General features: G+C 49.0%; 1 protein-coding gene across 2 annotated transcripts in view; it reads left to right on the top strand.

The window, feature by feature from the left end:
• The window catches only part of MFHAS1 (multifunctional ROCO family signaling regulator 1), a 35,620-nt gene extending 20,894 nt beyond the window's left edge, over positions 1 to 14,726 (top strand). The window contains exons 2-4 of one of the 2 annotated variants that reach the window (XR_006167003.1): positions 8,903 to 9,029; positions 10,526 to 10,958; positions 12,501 to 14,726. Coding sequence is in view for 1 of the 2 variants with exons in the window: in XM_042807734.1 (XP_042663668.1) it covers positions 8,903 to 9,029; positions 10,526 to 10,529 (131 nt within the window). In the remaining variant the exon portion in view is untranslated. Of the gene's footprint in view, positions 1 to 8,902; positions 9,030 to 10,525; positions 10,960 to 12,500 lie in introns of those variants that run through there. The other variant, XM_042807734.1, reaches the window with a different exon arrangement.
• The last annotated feature ends 39 nt before the right edge of the window (positions 14,727 to 14,765 follow it).

Here is a 14,765-nt window from a genome sequence, read left to right as displayed (position 1 = left end):
GACTCTCCTTTAAAATGCCTTGACAGTCAATTTTGTTCCAGCTAATAAGGTCCTAAAATGTTAATGAAGCAAAGCAATTTTTCATGGCTTTGTATTGCAGTCATCTGAAAGTGCTGTGTTGCAACCTGCCAATTCAAAGAGCTTTTCAGATATTAGAAGGACAGCAAAATACTCAGTAATTTGGAGGATGCTTTGTTTTCAATTTCAGCTTTTCCCCAGTGCCCCCTCTCATCTTCCTGAGCTTTTATGCTGTGCTGTTTACTTGCCCCCTTTGGTCACTCGCTTTCTCCAGTGCCTGCTCGGGGCACTAATGGGCAGAGGTAGCTTGCTTCCACCTTCCCCCTTGCACAGGGAGAAGGAGGATGGAATGCCCAGCAGAACAAGTGGAGATGAAGCTGGACAAAGAAAGCTACTGATGCTGAAATACTATTTGAAATGGATTGAGTTTGATGGGACAGAGTGGAGAAATGGTGTCATGTTCGTCTCCCACCTCAACTTTTTTTTTTTGGGGGGGGGGGGGGAAGTGGGTGTGTCAGAAGTCACAGCCTTCTCTCCTCATGGCAAGTCTCTTGCGGTGGTGTAGGTGTTAGGTGGCATAAATGCTCTTTGTGCTCAATATTTCATGAGTTGTGGAAAGAGGAGAGAGATGTTGCATGTGTTGTGTAGACACACTGATGGTAGATCAGTTACCTGGACTGGCTTAGGAATTAGGTAGATGTCATCTGTCCATTATTTCTCTGAGCTGCTTATTTCATACTGTCAGAAGGAGACAGAAGGGTTCAAACCTTCATAACTGCTCCTGGAGTTATATTGTTGGAGCTGTTTTGATGATTTTCTATTGCTCTCTCCATTCTGGTTTGTGAGTATGGAGATAGGAGGTACCAAATTGTGTGGTTTGGGCAATGTGTGGGTTTTTTTGTTTTGCTTTTAATTGAAATCCAGTTCTAACTATAATTAACTTCTATACACCTGAGAAAAAGGTAATTAGTTAATGTTTTGGTACAAACACAGAGTTTTCCAAGTTTTATACTTGGAAACCTTGTATTGCCACACTAGTAAAGGATGATCTCAGATAACTCATGTTGGGGAAATGAGTGGATGAGATGTAAATTGGCATTTTGAATAATTACCCTCCTGTAGCTGCTGAGTCAAGCATCCAAAATGCTTTCCACTCAACTTCTCCACCCAGAGGTACGCTTGGTCCAGTGCCAAAGGCTTCCCCAGAGCTTTTGCAACTGCTGAGGTGTGTTGGTGTCCTCTTCTGCTGTGACAGCAAGGGGTTAAGGGCTAGCTGAGCCTGTTATGATTTGGGCTAGGAGGAGTGTGTTTAACCCCCTTAAGCCTTCCAGTCTCTAGCTGGTGTTTGTGTGACCTCTCCCCTTCCCTGAGTGGATAAAATGAGAGGTAGTGATTGCCAGGTGTGGCATCTGGCTCCCTGTGTCTCCTGGGCAGGCCTTGCAGTGCACCTTACCCTTTGGCATGGCCCCTGGCTTCCCGCCAGGGTGATTAGCCTGTTAGCTCCTTGGGTAGGAGGTGAAGTGCAGGATGATCTCAGCTGCGGTGGGGAAAGCTGCTTGGGTGTCAGCTGAGCAGGGTGCAGCTTCTGCAGGTGGTCTGGGGTTCCTGGCCTGGGGAACTGCAGTTCTAGGTCCTGAAGCTTGACCTAGACCTGGCAGCTCTGACCTGAAAAGCACTCCTGCCTGTTTCCAGAGATCCACCACAGAGGTTGTTTCATGTTTCTGTCATCTGGCATAAATTAAGAGCCTTGGGAAAACATTTTCCTGTGCAGCCAGATGGGGAAAATAGTCAAAGTGAGCCATATATATGTCCACAGCCAGAGCTGTGAGGCCTAGAGACACTGGCTCGAGAGGCAGTTGGTGCTGTGGATGCAAGAGCTGGAAAGCTCTCTGGTGCTTGGGTCAGCCAGCAGCCCAAGGCTGGGCCTGCCCCTCTGGCAGTTGTGATGCTCTGGAGTGGAGCTGAGCACCCACAAGAGACTACTGTGTGTTCAAGGAAGGTGTCACTGCTGACATTTTTGGCCTTGAACCCTTCACAGGAGAAATGGCAAATTGCCATCTGTTCCTTTTGCATATTTTGGAAAGCTCGAACCCTCTTCCTTGCTCTCCACATCCTTTTCTCTGTGCTCTCAGTTTCTGTTCTTGGGTATTCATCTCTGTAGGTTTGTCCTCTGCCTTGCAGCTGGCCGCCTTTCCCACTCCGCATTTCCAGAGCAAGCACTGATTTTTGTTTTCAAGACTTCTTTTTCTTTTTTAACTATATTTAATCTCCAGCTGATTTGTTCCCAGGCATGTGCTGTACCTGATGGGTGGCTCTGCTCACCAGACTGCTGTTGTGAGTGATGCTTACCAACAGAGTTTTCTTCTCTGTTCCTTTTTTTTCCACTGGGGCACTGTTTGCTAATTTTAAGTTCCTTTAACCGGGATTACAACGTGAGGCTATGAAACTTTCTGTTCGTAATGTGGATTTCATCCAGCTCTGCTCCCTTTTGTGATGTCTCTGCTTTCAGCTTCTTTATTTTTGTTGTGTTTGCAGTGAGGAGAATAACCTTCAGTGAGAAGAAAATTAAGTCCTAAATTGGAGGTCTTTATCCAACCCTCCACTCCAAGTAGGCCAGGCAGATAAAGTTCCTCAGGACTCCAGAAATAAATCAAGGAAAGTGCATAGTTCTAACTTTATGGTGAATATTTTTGTGCATGACATGCAGACAGTGCTGTGAGGAGTATATTAAAAATTCATACCAATACAGAGCAGTATTTTCTGTGCACAGTGCTTGAGAATAAGCTTGTGCGTCGTGCACGGCAACATTTGCAGGAAGCAACTCATTCATTTCATCCAAGCAGAGAGTGGCGAAGACAAGATTTAAATGGTGTGGAGTAGAAGCAGGCGTGGTGTGAGACACCATCTCCTTCCACCTCCTCTGCCAAGACTCCTGGCAGATTTCTTGTCTACTGTAGAGCTGGCTGCAGAGTCCCAGCGTGTGAGGGCGTTGCCTGTGCTTACAGTAGAGAGGGAAACCTGTGCACATGGCTATTCAACTCATCCTGCCTCTCTGACAGGTTTGATCTAATTGTGTAAGTGCTCCAGCTGTTGAACCTCAAGCCAACTAACAGCCAGGCAGAGAAACTGTAGCTTCTCCAACCCTGGTCTCTTTGCAGTTGTATGGATGAAAGAGGGGGTAGGACTGCCTGTGAAGCAGAGGGTTGTCCTGGGATCTGGGGCTCTCTTGTGAGCCCTGTGTTCTGGCTGCTGTTGGAAACTGAGCATAGGACGTGTGCTTTCGGTATGCAGGCAGTGTTGAAGTGTTTTATTCTCTACTTTTCTGAAAGCATGACTGCTGGGTACTGTGCTGAGAAATGTCACGAGCCAGGATTAGTCAAAGAAGGTTTGACAGAGAAGCAGTTGAGGCTGAGATGTAAAGTCTGTCTCCTGCCAATCCCGCTTGCAGTGATTGGTGTCTGAAGGCCTTCAGCAAGGAGGAAGAGTGAGAAGGGATTTAGGATAGGAGAGCAAATGAGCAGTGGGGCTTGAGAAAACAGTGGGTGTGTGGTTGGAGCAGCTCTGGGGTGTGGGGTGGAGTGAGTGGGACAGTGCTGAGGCAGGGCAGGATGTAGGAACAGCTTGGCTTTGGCTGTTTCATGCCCCTGTCATGAAGCATGGGTGATATATCTTCAAGGTCCCAGGCAGACTGAAGGGAGAGAAGCAGCACCACAGAGCCAGGGCCAGGGTCCTGCTCATTCACTGCTTGCTGGTTGTCCCAGTAGAGCCTATATCCTTTACAGCAGGAATGACAGAATTAAAATGAGAAACACCATCAGGCTAATACTGTCCAAATGTGTTCTCCAGGGAGCTCTGAGAGAAAGGAGACGGCATGGCAGGCTGGAGCAGTCTCACCCCTGTGCACTTGCTCCAGAATGTTGACACGTGAACGGGGAACCTTGTACCACTTAGCACAGCCGTAGCAGTAGGAACTGTGTGAAGGCAAATGCTCTAGCTGGGATTTTCCTCCTTGCGTGTAAAACCTTTCTCTCTGTTAGGCAGCCAAGTAGGCTTACAGCTGGCCTTGTCTGGCTGCCAGTGTGGAGTAACCGAACACTCCTGCAAGTACTCACTTTTCTTGCTGTCAGCCTCCCTCCTAACTCTCTGATTTGTCATGGGTATCTGGCATTTCACGGGTATTTCCTAAAGGCCAGTGAAGTGTGCTTTGCAGCATGCATGGGTCTGATCACTGGCATGGGCTCCAAGGGAGGCATCCCTCCCCAAATCACAGTAAATCAAGGACAGAAGGAGTAACTCTGAACTTGACCAAAAATTGTACACTGATGCTTTTCAGTGTTCCTGAGCAAGTATGGCAGTAGGATTGTCTTCCTCATGCACTGACTGGCGATAAATGGTTGAGCTCTGCCTGGCACATGCAGTTATCCTCATGGGCTGCAGGCGTTGGCCCCGCCTGGGAACCCAGTGCAAGCAGCTCAAAGTTGGCTGTGCCTGTGACTGTTCTGGGATAAAACAGTGGCAGAGAACAACATCTTGCTGACGTAGAAATATCTGCTTCTGGTGAGCTGGCTAATGCTGAGAGGAAACGGGCCCTTCTGGTAGAGCTTTGGGCATGGCTGAAGGTTTGTTCCTACCTTTGCCCATGGCCGCCCACATGTAGCAGGTTTCTTTTCAATGGTGCAGGCACCATGATTCACTCAGCCCATCTGCCCCGGGGGAATTTACAAACCAGCTTGTGCTGCAACCAAAACCAACCATGGTAGTTTCATGACAGGGTCTTGGTTTGTGTCTCAGCCTTAGTTTGCTGTACAGCATATGTGGAGACCTGTTTCTGTGCCAGAATGCCAGGAGGGTGGCCGTGGGACAGATGCAACTCCTGTGCACCATTTATTCCTTTGTAAATGGAGCAGCAACAAAGAGACATCTTCTAAAGCATCTGCTGCCTGTTTGCAGGTGCTTTTAACCAGGCTTGGTGGGTGCCTCTCTGTTATCAACTGATCAGGGACTTAGATGCATCTAAGAATCAGGCCTTGGTCAGCAAGTACCCAGCATTAAAGTGCCTTTGCAAATAGGACTCATGCTCCTAAACCAGCTGAATAATCTTAGTGATGCAGATTTGTCTCCTGGAAGATGGGATTTTTCTTCAAAAACTCAGCCCTGTTAGTTTTTAGCCTTAAGACAAAGTAGTTGGAGTTTTGATTAAAATCTTAGTGGCTTCTGTGGAAGTTACCATTAAAATCAAGGCCATGTCAAGACTAGGATAAGGTTCGTGGTTTGTGTGTATGCTATTGCAGGGCAACCTTTCAGAGGGGGCAGGCAGAACTGAGGTTTCCAGTAAAATTTGTGACATGCTCATGAAGGAATGTGCAATCAAAATACAGACTGGCTAGTCTGTACATAGGGGCAGAACAAGTGCTGCAGACATGGGCTGCTCCAGCTTAATTTAACAGTTAAGCCAAGCAAACACCACCACATGCCAGACACTTAACTTCTTCTTTTGTATCAGTGCAATACTTTGTTTGATCTCCTCTTTCTCACCCTGCCGCAGCCCTGAAGACTTGTTTCTAACCTCCTGCAGTTTAAATAATTTCTGAATAGAAACATGAGGTTTCTGAAGCCTCCAAGAGATTCTGGACCTGGAGGGGTTTCATATAAGCAGTGTCTCAATGCTAGTGTGCTACAGCTCTGAAGATTGCATATTGCAGTGGGATTTGCACTGGCTTTTATTTAGCAGTGATGTAAAGTGTGATTTAGATAGTTACGCCCGGTTTAGTACTGTGATGATTTTGTGCAGTAAAGATGAGCAGTTTGCAAAGGCAAGGGAATGAAAATGCTATGGTGGGAAGACAGTAGGATGTCCCCTAGGTGGGAGGGGAGGAATAGGAAGGATGTACAGCTCACCTCCTGCCCACTTGGTGGGTGATGTGTGTCATGGAGTAACTGTGAGAAAAGTCTTTCTGCTGGGGAGCAGCGTGTATGTCAGCAGGAAATGGGAGTGGGGCTGGAGAGGGTGTGGATGGGGCTGGGGATGGAATGGGGTGAGCTTTATCCCAGAGGCAACCTAAAGGGAAAGATAAAGCCATAAAGAAAAGGGTTGACTGAAGAGCTGTGGGAAGGGGTTTGCCTGCAAATCAAGCATCTATTTTACCCTGCAGCAATCTCCTTTGCTTGAGAAATCTTTGTCTAAGGATTCCTGAAGTGGGGAAATGGAAGGGGGAATGAAGGCTCAAGCAGACAAACCAGTCTTCTTACACTCCTCTGGTTTAAGATCTAATGGATATTAGCCCTGTCTTTAAAGCACATAATGGTGCACTGATTTTATGACTCATCTTTCAGAGCCAGTGTATTCAGTACTGTTAGCAATACTGCAGTTTGGAAGTCAACCTGGGAATCACTGGGACAAGGAGCCCTGTGGTGTACGTACGCGCTTGATGGAATGCAATGCTGCGTGATGCCTCATGTAATTGAGGACGCTGCCTTGCAGATTTAACTTTAAATTGCAAATACCATCACGATTCTTCTGTTTTGGGAGACGTGTGTGTGTGTGTGTGTGTGTGTGTGTGTGGCTTCAAAGCTTCTCTGCCACTTCAGGTTTGAGTGTCGGTGTGAGGTGAGGGTAGATATTCAAACTAAATGTGAATTTCAATTGCGGACCATGGGGGCAAACTGGATTTACTGGCCCTAGAGGTAGGGTATCTCAACAGCAACTGTGTGTGTGCAGGTTCCCCAGCAAGCCCTCCCCTCTGCTTTCATGATACCAAACGATGTGTTCTTGCTTTGGAAAAACCAAGGAGGTTTAGATCTGCTTTTTGATGAAAGTGAGAAGAGAAACTGTGTGGAGGAGAGGAGGGAAGTGTCATTTGGGGGCTTTAGGCATGATGGGGCTGACTCTTGTGCCATCACTGCACAGGCTGAGCAGTACTACTTCAAAGCGTAATTTCTTTTCTGGTTTTCCTGGGGTGCCTGGCAGTCGTGGCTAGACACAGGGAGACATTTTTCTGATGTCCTTTGTTTAACAGCAGAGGAATTTATTGCAAAGGCATTTCAGAACAGGGGAGTCCAAGGACTCTGACTTGAGTGTTTTAGTAGAAGTGGGGACTGCTGATGGTGGCTGCTTGATTGATGGGTACAGGGTTTTGTGTGGACCTGTGACTGCAGCCTGCTTACAGCTGGCCTGCTTCTGTAAAGGAAGGCACTCTGATCTACCTGGCACAAGCCAGTTGTGGCCCGGTGCCTCTGCCTCTGGTGGGACTGTTCAACACTGATGTGGGCACACTCAGCAGAACTGAGTCTTTGCTGGGCATGGAGACTGCCATCCCATACTGCCTTTGAGAGCAGACCCTACCTGCCAGGCTGGTATCAAGAGGTGCTTGTGTTGCTGTTGGGTGTCTAAGGTAGGGCTTCCCTACACTGAGGAGATGGCATGTCAGTGGCTGGGGAATCTCCCCTGCGGGGTCCGGTTATGTGTGGAGTGGAGCCAGAAGGAAACCTGAGTTGCACTGAGCAAGCTGCTGGGGATGTGTTCCTCAGAGCTGGGCACATGTCAGCACCTGGTTTTCCCCTCTTACTGTGCTGACCTGTGTCTTGCCCTGGACTCTACATGCTGCAAGGGTGCCAGTGGTGGGGAGCTGCCAACTTGGCACTTGAACGGTGGAGCTGACGCAACTCCTTTAGCAGAGGGATACCATGTGGTGTGAGAGCCCCGAGCTGCTACTGACTCAATATGGAGCTGGTGTTGTCTCCATTAGGGAAGAGCTGATGTCTGGGAGCTGGGATGGCTGGTCAGCAGAGCCCTGACAAGACACAGTAGCAGTCCCACAGCAGCTGTAGCAAGCATGCCCAGGGAGAGGGGCGTTAGGGAATCCTCTTGAGTGTTTTTACCTGCTTCTAAATATTGTTCTGGCAGCTAAGAGAGGCACCCTGCAGCTGGCCAGCCATTGCAGAATAGCAGGGTGTTTCCAGCAACTAGGTATCTCCAGCTCAGAAATCACAGTACTGGAGCAGTGGCTGGACAGCTGCAATGAGCAGGGTTGCTCAGGGACAGAATGGGAGATAACATACGGGTTCAGAAAAGGTCAAGCCACTTGTCTGTGGCTGGTTTTAGTTCCTCCCTAGAATTTCTCAGAGGAGAAATACTGAAGTGATGCAGAAATCATGTCTGTGGGTTCAGAAAGGGTCAAGCCACTTGACTGTGGCTGGGTTGAGTTCCTCCCTAGAATTTCTTAGAGGAAAAATACTGAAGTGATGCAAAAATCATGTCTGTGGCAGTGCTTTCAAACCATCTTTTTTCTGGTTCATACCAAAGAAAGTGGTCTTGGCAGGGTCCTTGTAGCATCGTTCTGCTTGGACTGAAAGCTGCTTTTTGGTAGCTTTGTGGGTGTGGATGGCTGTAATACACAGATGTGAATAATAAGGCTTATATCTGTAGCTTTCTCTATCTACCAATTTCCTGCTGATGCCACAGGTCAGCTTCTTCCCTTTCATGGAGATTAAAGGTAAACTTCTGGATTCTATCTGCCTCCAAAGCCTAATTAAAACACCTACTCCTAAAACTTCCATCTCATTAGACGCCATCTAGATGCTATGAATCCCAAAGGAACTATCAAGTCTGTGTGCAGTGATTCGAGGCAGAGATAGGAAAGATGGCAGATGCTACATTTGTGTGGAGCAGCATGTCTCCGAGCTGTAATCACCAGGACATTCACCATGGTTACACAGATAAGACCTGCTTGGTTTGCAGGACCAGTAAGCCCTCTTACAGTGCTCACTTGCATTGGTCATGAATGTTTACTTGGTATGGGGGAGGGGAAGGGCGTGCCAAAAGCAAAAATTGCAAAAACTGCCTTGCTGATGCTTAAATGTTTTAATTGTTTTCCCTTATTCACAGGAGAACTGCTGAGTCAGCCGAGGCCAGAGGGACTGACGGAGATCATCTGTCCCAAGAACGGCAGCGAGCGAGTTAATGTTGCCTTGGTTTACCCCCCCACTCCTACTGTGATCAGCCCTTGTTCCAAGTGAGACCTGAGAGCACACCCCCATTCCCCTGTCAGTAGACACCAGAGAGCCTATGTAAAACATGCCCTACCTAAGTTTTTTTTCTGGAAGGTAGCAGCCCCATAGGCTGGGGAATGTTCTAATTATTTGTGGATGTAGACAGCCTGCTCAAATGATAAGAGGTACAGTAAAATGGGTCGAGGTGTTCCCTGAGCTGTGTTGTGGCAGCTGCAACACACACGTAACGGACAGGATGGATCAGGAGATGATACAATCATGGGCGGGTTTAGTCAGAATGGGACCTCGGGAGGTCTCTGTCCACCCCTTGCTCCAAGCAGGGCCACCCTCACAGCCAGGTCAGGTTGCTTGGGACCTTGTATAGGCGAGGGTTGAGGACTGCCAAGGATGGAGGTGCCACCACCTCTCTGGACTCTATAGAGTTACGCTGTTCTCTTGGGGCAGAACTTTTTTCCTTCCATCTCATCTGAGTCTCCCTTATTACAGTTTGGCTTTCATTGCCACAAAGATGCACTGCTGGCTTGTGTTCAACATGTTCTCCAACAGAACCCAAGCCAGCTGGACCCCAGATTATGATGGTGCATGGGGTTGTCCTGTTCTAGGTGTAGGGCTGTGCACTTGTCCTTGTTGAATTTCACAGCACTGTTGTTGGCCCAGTCCTCCAACCTGGTGAGGTTCTTCTGAACAGAAGCTCTGCCCTCCTGTGTATCAATAGCTTATATGTCCTTCACTCCACAGAGTGGGGTTGTGCTTGGAAAAAAGAGCTGTGTTGTGGTGGGAACAAACGTGGAACAACACTCACAGAAACAGCCAGCGCCTTAGCTTTTTGATGCATAAGTTTTCTTGGAGAAGAGAAATGCAGCCGTGGTCTGCCCTCCTGGGAGCGTCACAGGAGAATTTGGCAGGGAGCTTAGAGGAGCAAGCCGAGTGTCTTGTTGGTGGCTGCTGCTGTGCTGCGTGTGAATGCCTATTACTTTCACTTCAGTATCTAAAAGTAGCTGTTCTCTCTGTTCAGTACCGTCCCATCCCAAAATATGCTCATCCTGCTGGAGCATAGCTTTGGTGATGGATGGCTGTGGAGCTGTGTGTGAGGGTGAAGTTGAAGTGCCTGCCTGGGGCAGGAAACAAGGTAGCTGCCCTGATACTGAGCCACTGTCTATTCATTTGGTCCTCCTTGTGTGTGCCCTTGGCACAGCACGTTTCTAATCTGAAGATGCAATTTTTGTTGTACTGTGCTGTCAGGCTGGCTATGCCTGTGCACTTGTCCTCCTGCCCTCCAATCTGCCTTCCATGACATCTAACAACTGCATCTTAGTTTTACAGTCATTCTGCTTGCAGGAAACGTGTATTTTCAAAAAGGCACGTGTTACTTTTAAAGACCTCACTCTCCCTGTTTAGAAGCCTAGAGAAAACTGTCTATCTTAGGTTATTCAACACAAGCACTGTGAACCCTGTTGATTGTGCTACATTACTTTTTCTTTATCCTTTCCTCTTCCAGATAAATCGTCAGTGCTGGTGCCAAAGGTTTTCCACCGGGCAGAACGTGGCTGATGCTCTGCAGTGCTCCCATCTCTCCAGTTGTGGAGTTGCATGCTGATGGGGATCGATGGGACTTTGGACTCTGAAACGCTGTGGGGCAGGGGCAGCTCCCAGGTGGGGACCTCGTGGCTGGAGCGGACGCAGTCACCTGGAGGTCGGGGACGACAATGAGGCATGAAGCAAAACAATTGCTGCAGATGGCAGGGCCACTGGCCAGAGGGAAGGCACTGGGGATAGGATTCTGTGGACCCATTGATCGCGTGTTGAAAACCCATTTGGATCTCATGATGAATGTAAAAATGTTCTTGGTACCATTTAATTCAGACCTGCTTGGAGGAGAGAGTCTCTTGAAATGAGCTGTAGCGGGATTCCCTGGATTTGTTCCTGGACAAGTGAGTGTTGTGGCAGTTGGCCAAGGCTTTGTCGGGGAGGGGGTTGATGCTGTGAAGCCTTTAAAATTGCTGCACTGCAAAACAGTTGGCTGTGTCCCACACGGCAGGCTTGGGTGGTGGCCGGCAGAGTGGGAAAAGCAAGCTGGGAAATGTTTCCTGCCTTGTGTGTTCACATATGCTGTGCCATGAAGCAGTAAGGGTATGTCTGTAATTGCGCAGGGACGGGAGAAGGGCAGTCAGTGTGCCTCTGGCACCTGCCATTTCTTCCTCATGAGCCACCAGCAGTTCATGATCTGCCATGTCTGGATGCTCTGGAGCTGTCATTGCGGTACCCTCCATGCATTGTGGCCACTAGAGCAGTAGAAATCTAGATCTGGGTCCTCCTCCTAGCAAAGTCACCAAGACATCCTTGTGCGGAGATCTAGTGAAGCCATGTGTGGCTGTGTTGTACAAACTAACCCTGATCCCCTCGGGCTGACCCTGGCAGCCGTGCTTTGTGAGCAGCTGTTCTCCTTGGGCCAGATGTGGGAATGGGCAGGCTGAGCACTGGCACCACTGTGCTGGTTTGGCTCCTGACGAGGTAGTTTTGAGAACTGCTGAGATGCTGCTGTCAGTTTGTGCCCTCCAGCTGAGCCCTGATAACTGGGCTGTATGAGTCCTGCTGCATGCAGATGTTTGACTGAGTGTAAATCAAATAGGAGGCAGGCATTTCCAGAGGTAGGATCCCTTCATCAGATGCTGGTGGAGGTCTGAGAGATGAGGGACTTTAAAATGCTTGTGTACAAATATACAGCTCTTAACCCTTCGGGCTGTGATGGCTGTGACCTGGGATGGGTGATACTGGTCAGCAGGCAGCTCCCACCAGTATGCAGGCTGGCCAGGCTTGCAACCAGTGCAAGACAGTCGCATGCATCCTGCTGGGGCCTGCTGCTGTTGCACTGGTGACGTTCCCCTGGCTTCTGGTCCTTCAAATATCAGCCTTCTGCGCAGGGCCGTGAATATCCCCATTGGCAGGACCTTAACACTGGGAGATGCAGGGCAGAACCCACTCTAGCTGGAGATTGCAGAGGCCAGGTGGAAGATATCAAGCCATTGCGCCTCACTTCAGGGGGGAAAGCTGCCAAATAAAAGCTGGCAGCTCAGTCAGCTTCATGTGTCTTCATGGTACCATTCCAGATGGGGAGGGAGCTTGGGCTCAGATTTCACGTGTTGACCTGCCACTGCTGGCAGTGGGCATTTGAACTTTTCTTATGCCAGTGAGAAGCATTAATTGATTGTCCTTCTGTATCGCTGTAGGTGAACTGGGGACTAGAAATTGCCTATGGCAGCTGGAGGCAGTGGAAGGGAGGTGAAATCTTTGACTGGTGTCAGGAATGGTGCTGGGAAACCCCCTTGTCCTGAGTCTTTCTACTTGTGAGACACAAAGGGCCCTGGTATAGTCAGAACTTATGTTAAAGCATTCCCCATTGTCACCTCCAGCACTGGGCGGCCTTCTCCTCCTCTCTTTGCTGCTACTCACCTCTCTCTTTCCGTTCTCCATAGGAAGAAACTAGCGATTTGTTGCTGTGACGTTGCGTGGAAACCACATTGTAAAGAAACCACAAACTGGAATCCTTTTCCAGCCGGAGGCCTGTTTCCCAGTGCGCCCATCTGGCCTGGGATACGTGAGCATTGAAGGAGTGAGAGGACAGAGCAGACGTCTTGCAGCCTGCTCCTTGGGACCGCAGCCCTCCTGCCAGGCCGTGCCACCTCAGCGGGAGCACGGCATTACCTGGCCTCTGCAGGCACTCAGTCTGCTGTGTGCACCGAAGCCGTAATGCCGGGCGCGTGGCAATATGGAGATCGGTCTAGCTGGGTCTATTTAATATGAAATGGTGATCGCTCATCCGCCCACTGTTTAGTAACTGGTGTAACTGTGTTTTCATCTGTATTTTTTTAATATGCAAAAGCCATTTAATTTTCTATGCAGTTCAAAAATGTCTCTTCTTTGCAACTGCCAGGTGGGAGATCTTTGCAGGAGAACCAAGCCAAGTGGCTGATAGTCCTTTTGATTTTGCTGTCGCTCTCTTTTAAGGATGCATCCTGGAATCCTCTGCACACGGTGTCCCTTTGCTGAGCTCCTGCCTCTTAGATCCCACTTAACATCCCTGAGCCCCAGGGATAAGTGCCCCGTATTTTTGAAGGATCTGTCATTTTTCATGAGTCAAGCTACAAGGAAAGAGGGCTTTAAGGCAGTGCCCTAAGAGCAGAGATACTGGAGTTCAGAGCATGTTTTATATTCCTGTTCTTGTCCCTGCTCGGAGAGTTACTGAACTGTTAGAAATGACTAAGGCATCTCTGGAGCACCCTGCAGCCTTTACTGAAAGTGTGTTATGAAGAGGACAGAAAGGACTGGGGCATCAGTTGTCTCCCCGTGGAGCTGACAGTGAATTTAACCCCTTTGGAATAGGAGGAGAATCTCCTGGTACTAGATGCCTACTTCACTCAAGAGGACTGCGCTGGTTTTGCTTACTGGTTTGCAGACCCCTTGCTTGTTGACCAGTTGATTTCCTACTGAAACTGGTGCAGACAGGTTTGAAAGCAGAACTGGTGAGTTGCTTTGCACTGCAGGACTTTAAGCAGCTGGAACATGCCCTGGAGTACCTTGTGTTATGCTCTGAAGCAAAACCTGGGATTCAAACCTGCATCCGTCCAAGTGAAACCCCCAGGATAGCAGCTTTGCCCTCTGCTGGGTCCGTGTAATGTGAGAAATTTCATGTCCCTAAGCAGCACACAAATCTGTTGAGGTAGAGCAAGAGGGAGCCCATGGGGTGATGCTGCACATGTAGCTCATCTTAGAGCTTGCAGGGGTACTTGGAGGTCTCTGGCAACTGCAGAGGGTCCTGGGTGATGGGACACCTCTGCTTTTACTGTGCTACAGGCAAAAAGGTCAGAGAAATAAGATTGTTTCCAACCTGACACATGGCCAGGATGGATTTGACTAGTCTCCTTTTGTGGCAGTGCTGTTCCTTCTGCATTCTGTCCCTGCTCTGAGCTTGGGGGATTCAGCTTTAAAGTTAAACAGAAATGGAGACCAGGTCAGAATTTAACCTGCCTTGTGGTCTCTCAAATCAGATGAAACAGACTGGGAGCTGTGGGAGGAGCACAGGTCATCTCCCTTGCAGCATCCCCCGTGCTGCAGTGCCACAGCAGGTGTGAAAACTCAATAGTGCATTTGGGTGCTGCTTTCCCAGGAACCCAAGATGCGCTTGGCTGTGCTGTAGTGCCAGAGCTTACGTGGGGTCCCTGTTCCCTTCCCCTTTGTACCTCTGAGGTAAAGTTGGTCAGAGCAGTAGGGGCTTCTCACTGTGAGGAGGGAGATACGGTTGTGTTAAAGGGAACTGCAAATGGTATTTAGGAGCTCACTAAGTGAGGTAAAAACCCACTGGCTCACTCCTGCAGAGCCAGATCAAGGAGCTCAGCTCCTCCCGCGCCCTTTGGATGGGATCTTGGGCTGGCATCCTTGGAACGGCAGTGCAGGGAGGTGTGGAGATGCTGCACTGCAGTAAGCACAAGAAGAGGCAAGCAAGTGGGCCTCGGTGTAGCACTCATCATACGCTTCATGGCTCAGTTCATGGACTGTAATTGCAGGTATTCATATAATCTACATCACTGGGCAGGACTCTGCGCGCACACACACATGCATGCCCAGACATACACGTACCACACCCACACTCGCCCACATATCCTCGCCGAAACAACTGAAAATAAAAGTGATCTCAATCTCAAGGAGAGGCCTGACTGATTTTTTTTCTCCTATTCCAGTGC

This window comes from Tyto alba, unplaced genomic scaffold (genome assembly GCF_018691265.1).
Source record: "Tyto alba isolate M040663 unplaced genomic scaffold, T.alba_DEE_v4.0 Super-Scaffold_6, whole genome shotgun sequence".
Lineage (NCBI taxonomy): Eukaryota > Metazoa > Chordata > Aves > Strigiformes > Tytonidae > Tyto > Tyto alba.
Note: the sequence above shows the minus strand (reverse complement) of the source record. Positions and strands in the feature narration are given on the sequence as shown.